Source organism: Cyclopterus lumpus, chromosome 14 (genome assembly GCF_009769545.1).
Source record: "Cyclopterus lumpus isolate fCycLum1 chromosome 14, fCycLum1.pri, whole genome shotgun sequence".
In the NCBI taxonomy this organism is placed as follows: Eukaryota; Metazoa; Chordata; class Actinopteri; order Perciformes; family Cyclopteridae; genus Cyclopterus; species Cyclopterus lumpus.
This window is the reverse complement of record NC_046979.1, coordinates 11,942,815-11,957,930: the sequence shown is the minus strand read 5'-3', so window position 1 is coordinate 11,957,930 and position 15,116 is coordinate 11,942,815. Positions and strand designations below refer to the sequence as shown.

The window sequence follows — 15,116 nt, the reverse complement described above, 5'->3', positions numbered from 1 at the left end:
ATTTTAGGTTTCACCTGTTGAGGAGCTGATGTGGAAGGCCAGCCTTCTATTCCCACTGAACAGGCTGTAGCTAATACCCCTACGTGTGCCATCCGGGTGTTGAGCCTGAGCCTGAGCCACAGCAGTGCCTGCATTTTTGAAGAAGAACAGAGAAAATGTTCCTTAACTGTGACAGCAGAGCGAGTAAAGTGTAAAGGGAGAACATTTGTCTGAGATGATAATTATAATCTCTATTAATATAGTATTAATGTCCGACCTTGAACAGCGTTCTCCTGTAGGCTGACGTCTCTGGCATTCCTAGAGAAGCGAATACCGCTGTACTCCACTTCCTTCACGTAAATCACCACCACTCCCTGGGCAGACTGAGCAGGACTGCCCTGGTCCATGGCCTCCACAATCAGGGTCCTCTGAGCCTGGGTCAGATCCCCAAGTGGCTTGGTGGCCTGGATCTCACCAGTCAGGGAGTTGATGCTGAAGCCCTTGACTGGCATGGCGAAACGGTAAAAAACAGAACCGTTGGCTCCAAAATCTTTATCCTCGGCCTTCATGGTGGCTAGAACCCGCTGGGAACGCCTGCTGGACACTTCGATGACCAGCGGATCCTGGAGGAAGAAGGGAGTGTTGTCGTTGACATCTAGGATGGTGACTGTCACCTAGGAGAAAGAGGTCACATTAAGCGCAAAATGAATTGCTAAAAATCTCCTAAATCACACATGTGAATCATAAATTCTAAACTTTTTCAACAAGTCAACTAAACACCTTCCACATCTAACCCATCATTTACCTGAGCAGAGGTGTTCCTGGGTTCTGCAGGTGAAAGATCAACAGCAAAAACTTGGAAGCTGTATGACGCCCATTTTTCCCGGTCTAGGGGTGCTGATGTGGTGATAGCACCCGTGACCTCATGCACACTGAACGCTCCGTGCGCCTCTCGGCTTAGAAAGTATAGGACCTTCCCATTCAGGTCATCATCAGTATCTGTGGCTGACACCTGGAAATAGATACATATATTTGTAGGGTTAAATGTGTATTATTGACATCTGAGGACTTGTATTATATACGTACTATATACACTGTGTCATTGAGATTTTTGAACAAAGCATCATCTAAATTCCCATTTCCGCTTACCTCCAGGACTTTGGACCCCTCTGCAGCATCCTCTGACACTTCCACAGAGTAACTACTTCTGCTGAAGACCGGGCTGTTGTCATTGACATCCAGCACTTTGACTTCCACCATGGCAGTAGTGCTGAGAGCAGGGCTGCCTCGGTCCGTAGCCACCACCTCCAGAGTATATTCAGCTCCGGTCTCCCTGTCTAGGCCGCGTGACGTGGACAGGGCTCCCGTGCTGGCATGAAGGTGGAAATCTCCATCAGGGTCTCCAGCTGGATTGAGAATTCATATGGGAGGAAAAAAAAGCTTTACAAATCCCAGAGTGTTAAAAGCATCTCTGCCAACTATGCACTTAAGTCAGAGTTTGAATGTGCTTTCCAGGCAGATATATGGAATATACTATATTTTAAACAAGACAGAATAATGTCAGGAGGGTAGGTGTTTGGAGATCTGATCTTTTATATGGTAGGAATAGAGCACTGTCAACAGCAATGCATTGGTCCAAATGCTGCATGTATCCTCTATCTACTATATACCAAGTATATTCTTGAACATTGTCAGTACAACTTAATATATCACCAAAAATGGTCCATGCAAACCTGCTAAAAAGCCTGACAAATACCAAGAATTACAAACATTCACGGCCCCTTCCAGGATATTGTTATTTCCACATTTGGTACCCCCCCCGTACAGCAATGATAGCAATTGTGGTGAACTAGATCACTCTTTAAAACCATTCTAATAACATATTTGGACTGGACACACAATACCAGTTTCTCACCAGTGATCTTGTACTCCAGCTCTCCACCAGGACCTGAGTCAGGGTCTGTGGCCTTGAGAAAGCAAAGCTCTACAGCGGCCTGGTTCTCTGGCACCTCCAGTCCATACCACGGCTTTGCAAAGACCGGGGTGTTGTCGTTCACATCCTGAACCTCCACACGCACTACAGCCTTGGCAAAGTTAGGAGGCAGCCCTCCATCCCTGGCATACACTGGTGAAAGATACACATTGTTAAGTTGATGAAATGTTGGAACCCATTCAACATTTTAAACTAATGTAGGCTATTTGAGGTGTTCTGTGGGAATCAGTGAGCTTGAGCTCCATTCGTATGCAACAGGTAAAATAGAGTTGTATAAGGCAATGGATCTAGTAGTACCAGTAAGAGTGTAGTGATCCTGAAGCTCTGCATCCAGTTCCTTCGTGGTGGTGATGACTCCTGTCATCGGGTTGATGATGAAGCCTTCCTCTGTCACACCTCCATATGTCACTTGGCCATTAGAACCTGCATTAAAACATAAGTCAGACACAAATAAAAATAAGGATGAACGGCTGTGCAAAACTGGCAATAAAGTAAGTATGCTCCATTCAATCCAATAAGGCAGTGATACTGGTGAATCCAATATACATGGAGCCACTAGAAAGTTTAAATGAAAGCTCCAGAAATATGAGTCTCTGGACGATGGTGGTAACCACACATTTACGTTAGCATGAGCTTGCGGTTTGGTTGAAAGTGATTTGGTTTCTCAACATCAATTACAGTATGTGTCTATTGTTTTGTTCTCTGGCCGTCCTTTTGGAGGTATATGTATTGTTTATAAGCTGTATTTATATTCATTCTTTCAATAGTGAATTTTGGAACCTTTATTTCTTTTGATGCTCCGAAATGACTCTTTACTTGATTTCGTTTATAAGTATTACCGACCAAAAGGGACAAAGTCTTGTCGATAGAAAATATTGAAATATATATTTTTTTTTTGGGGGGGGTTTTAAAGTCTATGTATATCTAAACATTACTGTTCTCCCTAATGTACTGCATGTTCCCGGACTATACAGTAATAATATGACACATTTAAACCAACCTTGATCCCGGTCAGTGGCAGTGACTGTCAAAACAGTTGTTCCTGGTCCTTGGTTTTCCATCACCTGAGCATCAAACTCTGCTCGCTGGAACAACGGAGCTTCATCGTTCACGTCAATGACCTGCACACACAACACCTGGGAAGTAGACAGCTGAGGTATCCCATGATCCTCTGCCACAATTGTCAGATTGAAGATGTTCTGCTCTTCCCGGTCAAGTGCTTTAAGGACAGAGAGAGAGCCTACAAGAGAGAGAAAATAGAAAACGTTGTAAAACCACCTTTCCTGGATTACGTCACTTATAATGTATATTCTCATTTGAATACTTTTTCTCAAAGTGTGTGTTTGGATTATTTATGTGAACATGTCATTTTGTGTACCGGAGAGAGGCAGTATTTGTATGCCGAGCAGGACTAGTAAAAACAAAACCTTTACAGCGTTGCTTTATGAGAGTTTCCACAGTAAGTGAGGTACCACAGCCAAGCTTTTAAATAATGGCACTTTGAACATGTAATCAAATGTGAATCAATGCTTCATTGCATACTCTGAGTCCAGAGTACAACCTGGAACCACATAGTTGCCAACTCAAGTCAATCTCCTCTAAAATTAGTTAGTTTTTTTAGTACAACAGTTCAGTATCTGCTAGCCTTTAAATCTGCGAGGCATTAGTTGGTGTGTTTATGTGTGTTTTATATGAATTGAGCTTGTTCACATGGAGTCTGTGAATAAGACCAGAACTTCTCAAGCTCTGGCTTTAGTTACTCTCCCATCTTTTATGTCAACACTCCACACGCCTGTCATCACCCACACTACAAGGAGGGTCAGTAAAAGTGAGAGGCAATATGAAATGTGTGTGTCTGTGTGTGTGTGTGTGTGTGTATGTTTACTGTTCACAGCAGTGTACAAGTTTAGCTGACATGCGGTGCCTTCAACGTGTGTAATTTACAAATGCATTAGCATGCCAAACACATACATTGTGTGTAAGGCTCTGATGTTGCTGTGTGGTTTTGCTATATAGCTCCCATTCTTCAGCCAAATGCAAACAGATGCAAAACATTTACTGTTTCATTCTCCTCTGCAGCAAATATAGTGTTACTGATACAGTACCAACCGTACTGTAGGTCAAAGGTGCTTATATCCGTTAGCTTTTATCAAACTGACATGAAACTTTATTTCAGTTCTACCAAATATTTCAAGATTTCCAATTCCATACTGAATTTTAGCGAAATAAATGCATTGCTGAAACCATACAAAATGGTGTCTGATATGATTATTCTACTTATATAGCAGATATATAATATAATTTATATATGCCAAACAGCATGAATAAAGGGTTTTATCAAGTGTTAAAGCAACTTGCAAATACATCACGTGTCATATAAGAAACAGTGCTAATAAAACTAGCAGTAAATTAGCTGTAATGTGAACTAACTGAAAGTTCATAGTGGCAGAGCAGAAGTAGCTTTTTTAAAGCAGCAATCAGGCTAATAATACCCTTACATTAGCCAAGAAGTTTGGTAAATGTCTTTGCAAAACAAAGATAATCAGCTATCACAGCTATTAGTAACCATAAACTTAACCACACAGGCTGCGAAACAAACCAGAAGGGAAACCTACCCCTGCTAATGCTCCAGACACTTGACAGTAATGAAGCAAATACTTTCTTACATCTGGAAGCTGCATTAGGTGTCATATGGTTTTTAATCCCATCTCAGTCAGTGCTGAGCACACCCACAACACCGAGCGCCGAGATGATGATGAGATTACACATACACACATATAAGATATCAAAGGGTGTCCACGTTCCAAGCCCAAATTAAGATCCGTTCCCATGAAGGAATCCGTCAAGAAAAGAAGGCCAAAGCATTATTCAAGTGAAATATTGCTCAAAGGCATTGAAATATCATCTAGTAAAGAGTGTTATGAGGGTTATGAGTGTTTTAGCAGTTGAGACCCTGTAGACGCAGCACTTCAGTGGGTGATTACGATCTTCTGGAAAGTTTTGTTCTTCCAGGGGTCTTCTACGGGTGGGATGCTGATTATCTATCAATCAGTAAAACCCTCACAGAATAGGGCCAATACTCCGCTGTGTTAAATCATTCAAAGCAGGATTGTAAATGCACGAAATGATGTGGTGAATTGTACCCTAATCATTTCTTGATGGAGTGTAAATTGGCTATTTATGGGAAATCTCCACAGACACTGTTATAGTATTGGAACATTAGGATATTTTTAGATGTTGTGACTCATGCTAAAAATAAGCTTACCAGTGTTGGGGTTCAGACTGAAGCGACCAGCGCTGTTGCCTGTCTGAATTCTGTATGACACTCTGCCATTTTCTCCTTCATCTTCATCTCGAGCCATCACATACAAAATCACAAACCTGTCAATAAAGATACAAATAAAATGTTAGATTAGAACGAGCACTTTCATGTTTGGGGCCATGAAAGCAAATGCATTTGATTATTTTTGAACAGCCTCCTTGGAAGTTCTTCTTGCCAGGAAACTGTGGTACCAAAAACCATCTACAGTGAGACAAGCTCCTCACCCTACTGGCTGATCCTCCATAACGCTGACTGCAGACGGAGAGCTGAAGACCGGAGGGTTGTCGTTATCGTCTGTCACAAACACCCGGGCGGTGACTGAACCCCAGCGCCTCTGGGAAGAATCCACTGCCTGGTCTGTCGCCCGCACCACAAGGTAGAGGGAAGGTGTTGACTCACGATCCAACTTCTGCCCAAGGGTCAGAACTCCGCTGGAGGGGTCAAGGGTCAGGAGATCTGGCGTGTCAGGCCAGTGGTGCTCTATGGAGTAGTGCAGCTCACTGTTGGGCCCACTGCCATCCTATAAAAAATGAAACAGATGAATCAGACTATGAGTGGAAATGTTGATCCTGCAAGTAAAAAGACAAATCACAAGAGAGAAAGAAAAAATATGTTTTATTTAATTTCAAGATATTTCATCACATTTATTTTCCCTTCCACTGATGTGCAATATGATTGAAAGCTCAAAAGAAAATAACGCGTAAGTGGACATTGACTGATAAATCACTGGTTAACATTACACACATTCTTTAGCAGATTATATATTCTGTTTCCCACCTGATCCACAGCCTGGAATGTATATATAGAAGCCCCTGGCTCTATGTTCTCTGGGATCACAATGGTAACGGGGTCTTCTGTGAACTGGGGAGCGTGGTCATTGTTGTCCTGCACGTCGATATCCAGCTGCACTAGGTGGCTGCTGGGAAACGCCTGGGAAAAGTCAGATACCTCGATGTGCAGCCTGTACCTCGACCCCTTCTCGTAGTCGAGCTCGCGCACCAGATACACATCGCCCTTTAAAGCGGTCCACCATGAAAGTCCCATCCCGGTCTGTCCCCCAACAACCAGGTAGGTCACTTGGCCTTCCAACACGTTGGATTCGTGCTGGTCATGTGGACGGACTGAGCCAATGATGGAGCCCGGAGCAGCTCCTTCAACTGTGTTCAGGGTCATTGAGAGCATGTTGGGCTTGGGGTTGGACCGTGATGAGCTAAGAACCTGAAGGAAAGGAAACTAAGGTCAAACAGGCTCATTTTAATCTAAGCATGTCTTTACTTAATCATGATGATTCAGATCATGTCATGAAAAGTAATCGATTTTTCCTTTAATAATGTATCCATCCCAAAACAGAGTGAAACAAAGTACAGAAGAAATGTGTCAAGGTGAATGAAGTGCTGGATCTGATTTCTTTTGGTATTCTGCAGACAATAAAGCTATATGGCCTTCACCCCAGCCCAACCCTAAACATAGCCTTGGACTGTAATCTGTTTCTGTCTTGTTGTTATTACTATAATAACCCTCACAGGCATCCTCACTGTGCATTAAGACATTATGTACATTCTTTCCAGTAACTATCTTGATACTGCTGCATTCTGGCTTCAAGATGAGAGTCAGAGTTTGAGATCCTTGACAAAATAATAAAGGGTGCAATGCAAGGGAAAACTGTCATTATTGCAGTTCAAAGAATGCAATAAGAGCATTCAAAAGCAATAAGTGCAGCCACCATGTGTCACAGTCTGGTCAGAAGCGAAACAAGTGCGTAATAGGGGGCTTTCGCCACTCTGATCAACAGCCTCAGGGTTCGATATTGTTCTGGGAGAGATCAAAGAGCCTCGAAGACAGCAAACATAAGCAGATTTGAACAAGCTCTGGTTTCATCATCAAACACACACACAGACACACACACACACACACACACACATACAGACACACACACATACCATACCCCTTGTATTACAAATATCTGTGAATGCAAAGAATTGCATCTTTCTAATGTCTTTATCAAACGTGAATAGCAAGGCTAAACTTGGAGAGAAAGTGATATGGATAATGTGCATAACTCAGCTTTAAGTGCTGACTAAAAAAGCTGATGATGTGCAGACATTTTCAGCTAAAATGCATAAAATACTTGTTGACTTAATAGAACCACGTCCTTTTATTTTCTTCTGTGATACATTGCAGTGGTGCAGAAAGCCAATCAGAGCCCACCACGAAATCCAAGGGGAGCTAGCTAGTGTACTGTCGTACCTATGGTGCACAACAATATCGCTGTGTTGGATTTTACCCACAGCTATGTGAAACGTTATTTCAAAATCATTATCTGGAAATGTTACCTCTTATGTATCACTGCCTGCTACCGTACAGTGTGTATTCCCTTTCTCTCTGAGTGATTTGATGCAGCTGGCTTTCATCAAATCTCATCTGGTAACATTTGATTCCAAGGTGGCTGTTTCCCCTCTGTCTAATCTCAGTGTCGCACAAGCAGGACACAGGCAAAATCTAAGGCAAGCACTCCTGCTTTAATTAGCATCCTTTTCCTTTCTGACATCACATCACATAAAAACAATGAGCTCAAAGCTCCACAGTTAAAGCAAACCACCACCCATTTCTGGCTAGATGCCTCTGTGGCAGAACTTGTTTCCCCCTGCTGCTGCATTCCTGATAATGTATGTTGAAATGCATGATTATCCCTCCGACAGAAAGTTCAGAACAATAACTCACTCCAGACCAGCAAACTCCTGTAGCTCCGGGTTTCTCACCTTGGGTTTTGGTTACACCACTAACATTTGGAGCAGGAAACACACACTATTGGATAGATGCTTTATTTGTACAGGCACAGATTCAGCTTCTCTCCTTGTCATATTTATCTGCGTTTCTAATTCCTTTGACAGTTATACTGTTCACATCGTGCACAGTTTGAGGAAATTACTTGCAGCAAGGAATGCAAAAGGACTGAGGTAATGTCCCTAACCCTATGTGACCCTTGGGTTTGGCCACCAGATTGGCCTTCATTTCCAACTGCCCAATGCTTAAGAAATAGTTAGTGTACAAATGTGTAGGCACTAGATGAGGATATTAAAATGTACAGATTTAGTTTACCTGTATCCGTAGCTGGCAGGTGGAGCTGAGGCCAGGTGTGCCATGGTCAGCAGCGGTCACACTGAAGACATACTCGGCTCGCTCGGCCGATCTCAGAGGGGAAGCGGTTCTAAGCTCGCCACTGGTCGGGTTAAGAGAGAAACGCTCTGCTCTGGGGCCTTCAGAGGATACAACATATATGAATATCAGCTCGGACATTGAAGGTTATGATGATGAAACACTGGTTAAACAGACTTTAACAAGTGGTTGAAATTGAACTGATGACTCACCTGATAATGAGTAGTATACGGTCCCATTCTCTCCCTCGTCTGGGTCTTTAGCTGTCACTGTCCCTAAGACTGTCCCGGATGGAAGACCCTCCATCACCTACAATGAAGGATTGTTATTAATATTATTGTCTTTCTCCGACTGATACTCATACTGTTCCTGATCTATGTACCGTATCTTCCTCTTATAATGATTTCCAGTCCATACCTTGTCTTTTTTCCTCTTTAGTAGGAGGGTTGTTGCTTATAAACCATAAAATAACAATTTACCGTCTTCAAAAGTGAAAAGTAAAACTAATCTCCCTTCATTCTCACCTGATGGAGCAGCTCCCTGTCCGGCCTGGCATGAGTGAAACTGGGGGCGTGGTCGTTCTCGTCCAGCACACTGATATGAGCGGTGCCGGTGGCGCTGCGAGGAGGCGTACCCCCGTCCTGTACAACCACAACAAGCTGGTAGCTGGACTGCTGCTCTCTGTCCAAGGCGAGGCGGGTGCTAATCTCCCCTAGAGAAAAAGAGAAGGAGAGAAGGCCTTAGCATGCATTACTTGCAATAGTTATGGAATAATTGCCATGTTAATTGAATTGTCTACCAGCAAATCATTGATACCTCAGGGGAAATCATGTTGGTATTATTCCTGCTTATGGAGTAACTACATCTCAGCAAGTGGAACACAATTACTGTACAGCAAACTGCTTCATAATTACTATTACTGTTCAATTCAAACACAAAAAGCTATGTTATGGTGTCCGTATTCACCTGTTTGCGAGTTGATCTGAAAGTGCCTGTCGGTGTGCAGCAGCCTGTAGGTGAGTCGAGCATTTAGTCCTGCATCTCTGTCCGTTGCAGACACCCTTCCAAAGCCTGTCCCTGCCAGCAGGTTCTCCCTGACAGCCAGGAACACCCTCTCCTGACTCAGTCTTGGGGAGTTGTCATTCTCATCAGTTACCGTCACCCTGACCGTGGCACTGCCAGTTCTCCCCGTCCCTCCTGGACCTGAAGTTGCCAGGACTGTCAACAGGTACATGTCCTTGACCTCTCGGTCCAGAGAGCTGCGAACAAACAACCACCCACTATCTGGCATGATGCCAAAACCAGCAGCGTCACCGTCAGGCCTAAGCCGGTAGGAAATAGAGGACGAAGAAGACGAAGAGGAGCTTCCTCCAGTCCCGGAAGCCTCTCTGTTGAGTGCTCGAACCTGCAGGAAACGTGTGTTGAGAGGGGTGTTTTCCCGTAGCTCCACGCGGTATGTCAGGGTGTCAAAGTTTGGGCCTTGTGCATCTTGCGCTTGGATGTGGACCACAAGGGTGAAGGTGGAGCTGAGCTGAGGTGCTCCACCATCCTTGGCAACCACCTGAAGGTCATAGCGTGGAACACTTTCATAAGAAAGAGTACCAATCAGACGTACCTCCCCGCTGCCCCGGTCAACACCAAACGTCCTCTGGCCACTGCTACCTGCAGCTCCAGCAGAGACAAGGTTGAAGCTGAGCTGACCATTATGACCGGAGTCCTTGTCGGTGGCCTGAATGCTGTAGATGACGGTCCCCATTTTGGTGATCTCAGGCAAAAGCAGGGACTCTGATGAGGAGGGGAGGAAGGTGGGGGCATTGTCATTGACGTCTGAAATGGTTATTCGTACTCGGCTGGTTCCATACGCTGGAGGAGAACCGGAGCGCGCCTGGATCTCCAGGTCCCGACTAGGGCAGGTTTCATGGTCCAAAGGAAGGGCAGTGCGAATGGTACCAGAGGCACTGTCCACTGTGAAGTAACCATCAGGGTCTCCGGAGGAGATGGAGTAAAAGATATCCTTAGAAGCGCCTGCATGGAGGACACAGAGACGGCAAAAAAAAGAGGGAGAAAAGGACATTCAAAAAGGGACTAGGAATGCAAAAAATCATAAAATATAGTAAACAGCAAATATTTGGCATTGACACTAAATACTTTCTGCGTGTGATCACTCAACTGAACATTTCCCCACAAGACAGGATGTAGAGTTTTAATAGACTGTATGCAGCTGTTGATTATCCGATTGTCTTTAGCTTAATGTAAACATATCCAACATGTGAAACATTCATATGAAAGATCCATATCTGCTTTCAGTTGAAAGTGATGTGATGTGTTTAATATTTTTGTTGTAAGTGTTAACAAAGGGCTGGATTCACTCAAAGGGGATGAGGGTACGGTTACACAGACAGAGATAACTGTTCATCTTTCCACTACACTACTGATAACACTTCATTCTGACTCCCACTCAGAATTACAGGCCCATCCAAATTCATTTAATATCCATCATTAATACAGAAAGAAAAACTGGCCACAGTGAAAATAATCCCCTGTAAAGCCTGAGCTGTGAGATGGCTGTGATTTTTTAATGGAGTGTGTGCTCTTATTGCTTGTGTATTTGTACAACTGCTGGAGTGAGAAGGAAGACATCATACACTCTCCAGCCCATAACTGCATTTTACTGGTAGTTGTCGGAAAGATGAAACCAGGTACAATAAGGCACTTAAAACAGGTCCCACCTGGCAAATCATGTCAGAAAAGACATCTATGAAGAGAGAGCAATCAACAACGTGACAGAACATGCGTCCTCACCTGTCTTGGCAGCAGCTCGGACCACTCCCACCGCTGTCCCCCTGAGGACGTCCTCCAACACAGTGAAGAAGTACTGGGCCTGGTCGAACACGGGGGACGCAACTGAGCCTCCCACCACACTCACGTTTACCCTGGCATTGACCGGCGCCGTCAGACCACCGCCGTCCTCGGCTGATATCACCATGGAGATTACCGTGTTGGCTTTGCCATGGAGTGAGCGAGAGAGCGAAATCACGCCTGTCGAGGAAGTAGGGAAGATAAATGAATCTATATCTTTTGGCAGACACATTTCACAATAGTTCATCCATGTTTGTTCAGTGTGTTCTTAGTCACACACACACACACATGCTAGCACGCATGCGCATGCACACACACACACACACACACACACACACACACACACACACACACACACACACACACACATATACCTGTGTCCTTGTTGAGAGTGAAGAAACCAGTTCCTCCTGCAGGCACTGTGCGGTAGGTCACCCTGCCGTTTTCCCCAGCATCAGGGTCATTTGCTGTTACCTTGACAACGGAGGTTCCCGGGGCACTGTGGGTACTGAGACTGACTGTGTAAAGGACTGGATAAAAGGTGGGCCGGTTGTCATTGATGTCCACCACAGAGACTCGCACACGTGCTACTGAGCTCAGGCCACCCTGGGAAAAAATAGATCTTTGTATTAGATTTGATTCAAGATATTTGCATTCAAATAGTATGTTATGAGTACACAAGATCACATCAGCAAGTTCCATTGCTGTAATGATATTACAGATCTTAACTGACTAATCTATTGAGACAAAAGGAGAACAAATCATTTAAATAGCTTTAGGTTTAACCACAATCTGCCTCCCTTCCTGCATTGTATATCCCCAAAGACAGCATTCAAATTGTTTTCCATCTCTAGTGAAAAGGGCCCAGGACTTTCATGTTATGAAACTTCGACCATAGATTTATGTCCCAGTGTAAAGACGAAGCCGCTGTAAAGGAATATAGAAAGATGAGTTCCCTGTTAAAGATCCCTGCAATATGGAGCCAATCAACCGTTGTATGTATTTTTCAGCGAGGAGAAAGGTTTGCACTCATTACACTGCATCTCACGGCTTAGTTTTACGAGACCATTAAAGAAGGGATAGTTGAGACGGAGGGAACAGATGAGTTGAGCTGGGAATGTGCCGGGGTCGGGAGAGAGGATGCACTGTGTGTAAATTATAGAACTGAATTCAATCTTCACATGTATAGGGAAAATAAAAAAGTACAACCACTATGACTAATGAAAACACATTTAAAACAATGGTAATGCATTCTATTTCTTCATGTATATGTGTATACATGTATAAGTATACGCAAGAGAATGAATGCTTTATTGCGCCTTACGCCTATTTAAGTGCATCCAATGTGATTCATTGATACTTTAAATGTGCATCGGTCTACTGGGAAGACGCTAGAGCAAAGAGTGTGTAAATGTGGTCAAGAAATGCATCGTATTTAACTTGAATGATATCCTACAGTAAAAAGGTTATATAAATTGACTGTTTCCATGGATAGGTTTTCCTACTTCTTTACCTTTTTCCTCCCCTCACTCCCTCTCTGTTTGCTCTGATTGCTTTGCCATGCTGTTGCGGTTTCCCTTGAATCTTTTTGAAGACACACGGTAAAAGACAGGAAGTTGTCTTCTTCAAGCATGTTCTCAGTGTATCTTTGATCAAATTTATTTGAGCGCACACATCCTTAATTTCCTGCTGGAAGCTGTGATCAGAAGGAGCACCACATACTCAGGCGGCAATGTTTGGTCATAAAGCAACACAAAAAATGAATGAGTGCTTTAACTTCACGTCTTTCTCAGCTAGGATTAATGAGGCTTTAACTCTACAGAAGTGCAAAGGTTAAAGAAAATAAATACACACAAAAATGTATACCATTCTCACGTCTGCTATACATAGGCCTATGAAGCTTCTGCTCGCAGCTGGGTCGCTTAGCTAGCAGCAAGACTGGAAACAGGGGGAACAGCTTGCCTGGCTGTGTACGAAATTAACATAATCCATCTGCCAGAACCTTAAAGTAACCGAAGGCTCACTAATTATTATTAGTGAGGATTATTATTTTAAAAAATTATAGTTTGCTTGTAATATTGCTAGTTTAAAAAATGACACAATGTGGTCTTACAAGGTGGATTGATACCTTGCTGTGAAAGCTGTCTCTGCTTCCAGTGTGAAAGCTAACCTTGTCTGCTGGCAGTAGCCTCCTAGATGTTTATGAGACGGACAACACTTTTCCTTTTAAGAACTGATTTGTCTGCCAAGATGAAGAGTTACAGAGATTACAACTACTAATTCCTTATAGTTTTAGGGTAAGAGTATTCTTACTCCATCCGTTGCAGTGACGGTCAAGTCAAACTTGTCCAATCCTTCATCCCGGTCCAGAGCTGTGCTGGTGCAAATCTGACCAGTCTCCTTGTCAATGGTAAAGTGTGTTGGTGCTGGGCTTCCAGAGCCAGAACCCAGGATGTAGGAAATAGCGCCAAAGGAACCACGATCCTCATCTGTGGCTGACACCTGAGGGAAAAGAGACAGAAGGTAAAACATGGACGCTCCACCGGTGCCAAACAGTCCATGAGACACGAAGATTTCAAGAAGCATTGGACCAACACACCCAGCAGGTTCCAGAAATCTGCATGAAAGAAAACTTACATATGTCAGAATTATTATATGAGCTGAGGGCCTTTCTGTTATCACAATAATGTCCCATATTACAGTCAGCTCACTGTCCATACATCTGTACTTGTAATATCACACACCATAGCACTACTTGTTATGATTTCCAGAGGACTATAAAACCGCGCATCTGTGAGAGCAATTCACTGTTATAGATCACAGATACACTGTATGTAAGGATAAATCTTCCCACGGTGTGTTTGAAAACCTGGGGAAAGGACAGGTGTTGTGGTTACCATGGATGCAGAGGGAGGAACTGACAGGTAACCTATTACCTAGTAAAAGAGAGAAGAGTTTTGACAGAGGTTGTACATTTGGTTCAAGCGTCAACAGAGGCCCTAAAATAAATGGTGGGAAGGTCGAAATGGTTTTCAACTGGCAATTTAAAGAGATGCCAACAGACATCTACGACACTAATCTGTATTCCATTTTCTACCACGATTGACTTTAAACTGGAAGAACAAAGAAACAACAGACAGAGGTCCAGATCCAGCCTTGACTTTTTTGGTCTCAACTACCGAACTAATTTCTTTCTCCTGCAGGCACATGCACACGCACACGCACACGCACACACACACCACACACACACACACACACACACGCACACACACACACAGTTTTGCTACAACCACATCTATTAAAACACTCATAAACCCCATAATACAACAATGATTTCCTTGCAAAACACAAATGGGAAATGTCCTCTGTGCTGCAGGGTCCTCCCTGCGACTGAAGTTTTACAGTGGTCCGTAACATTGTTTTGTGGCGTTTATGATGCTTGTTAAAAGTAGAATTCTCCCTCAGATCTCAAAGCCTTGAAGGCGAGCCAAGATCCAGGAGTCCTCGTGACATCGCTCCCTCCCTGTCATACAGCCTTTCTAATAAGGCAACAGAAAGATATCTGATTTCCTTGTAACTTACTTTCAATTATATTTTTGTGTAAATACTGATTGCAATATTTCTGGCAAAGGAATGATATTCTTAGGGTTGTCCTCGAAATTATTAGTGGACAAACTCCTATGATTTTCAATCAATTAATTGATTTAATCAACAGATATGTAAAACTGAGTTTCTCCGCAAAGAATAAAACCACCACTAGAAATACATTAAAATGAAAATAAAAATATTACGTTGACTGAGACCAAA

General features: G+C 43.4%; 1 protein-coding gene across 1 annotated transcript in view; it reads right to left on the bottom strand.

Annotated features, from left to right (window-relative positions):
- The window catches only part of LOC117743242 (protocadherin-16-like), a 78,109-nt gene that overhangs the window by 7,158 nt on the left and 55,835 nt on the right, over positions 1-15,116 (bottom strand). Inside the window, 19 exon segments of the mRNA XM_034551075.1 lie at positions 15-128; positions 257-653; positions 785-991; positions 1,129-1,385; positions 1,895-2,104; positions 2,270-2,395; positions 2,973-3,212; positions 5,238-5,353; positions 5,519-5,814; positions 6,072-6,314; positions 6,316-6,347; positions 6,350-6,512; positions 8,394-8,551; positions 8,663-8,759; positions 8,975-9,162; positions 9,417-10,475; positions 11,253-11,489; positions 11,684-11,915; positions 13,623-13,811. Coding sequence (XP_034406966.1) covers positions 15-128; positions 257-653; positions 785-991; positions 1,129-1,385; positions 1,895-2,104; positions 2,270-2,395; positions 2,973-3,212; positions 5,238-5,353; positions 5,519-5,814; positions 6,072-6,314; positions 6,316-6,347; positions 6,350-6,512; positions 8,394-8,551; positions 8,663-8,759; positions 8,975-9,162; positions 9,417-10,475; positions 11,253-11,489; positions 11,684-11,915; positions 13,623-13,811 — 4,561 coding nt within the window.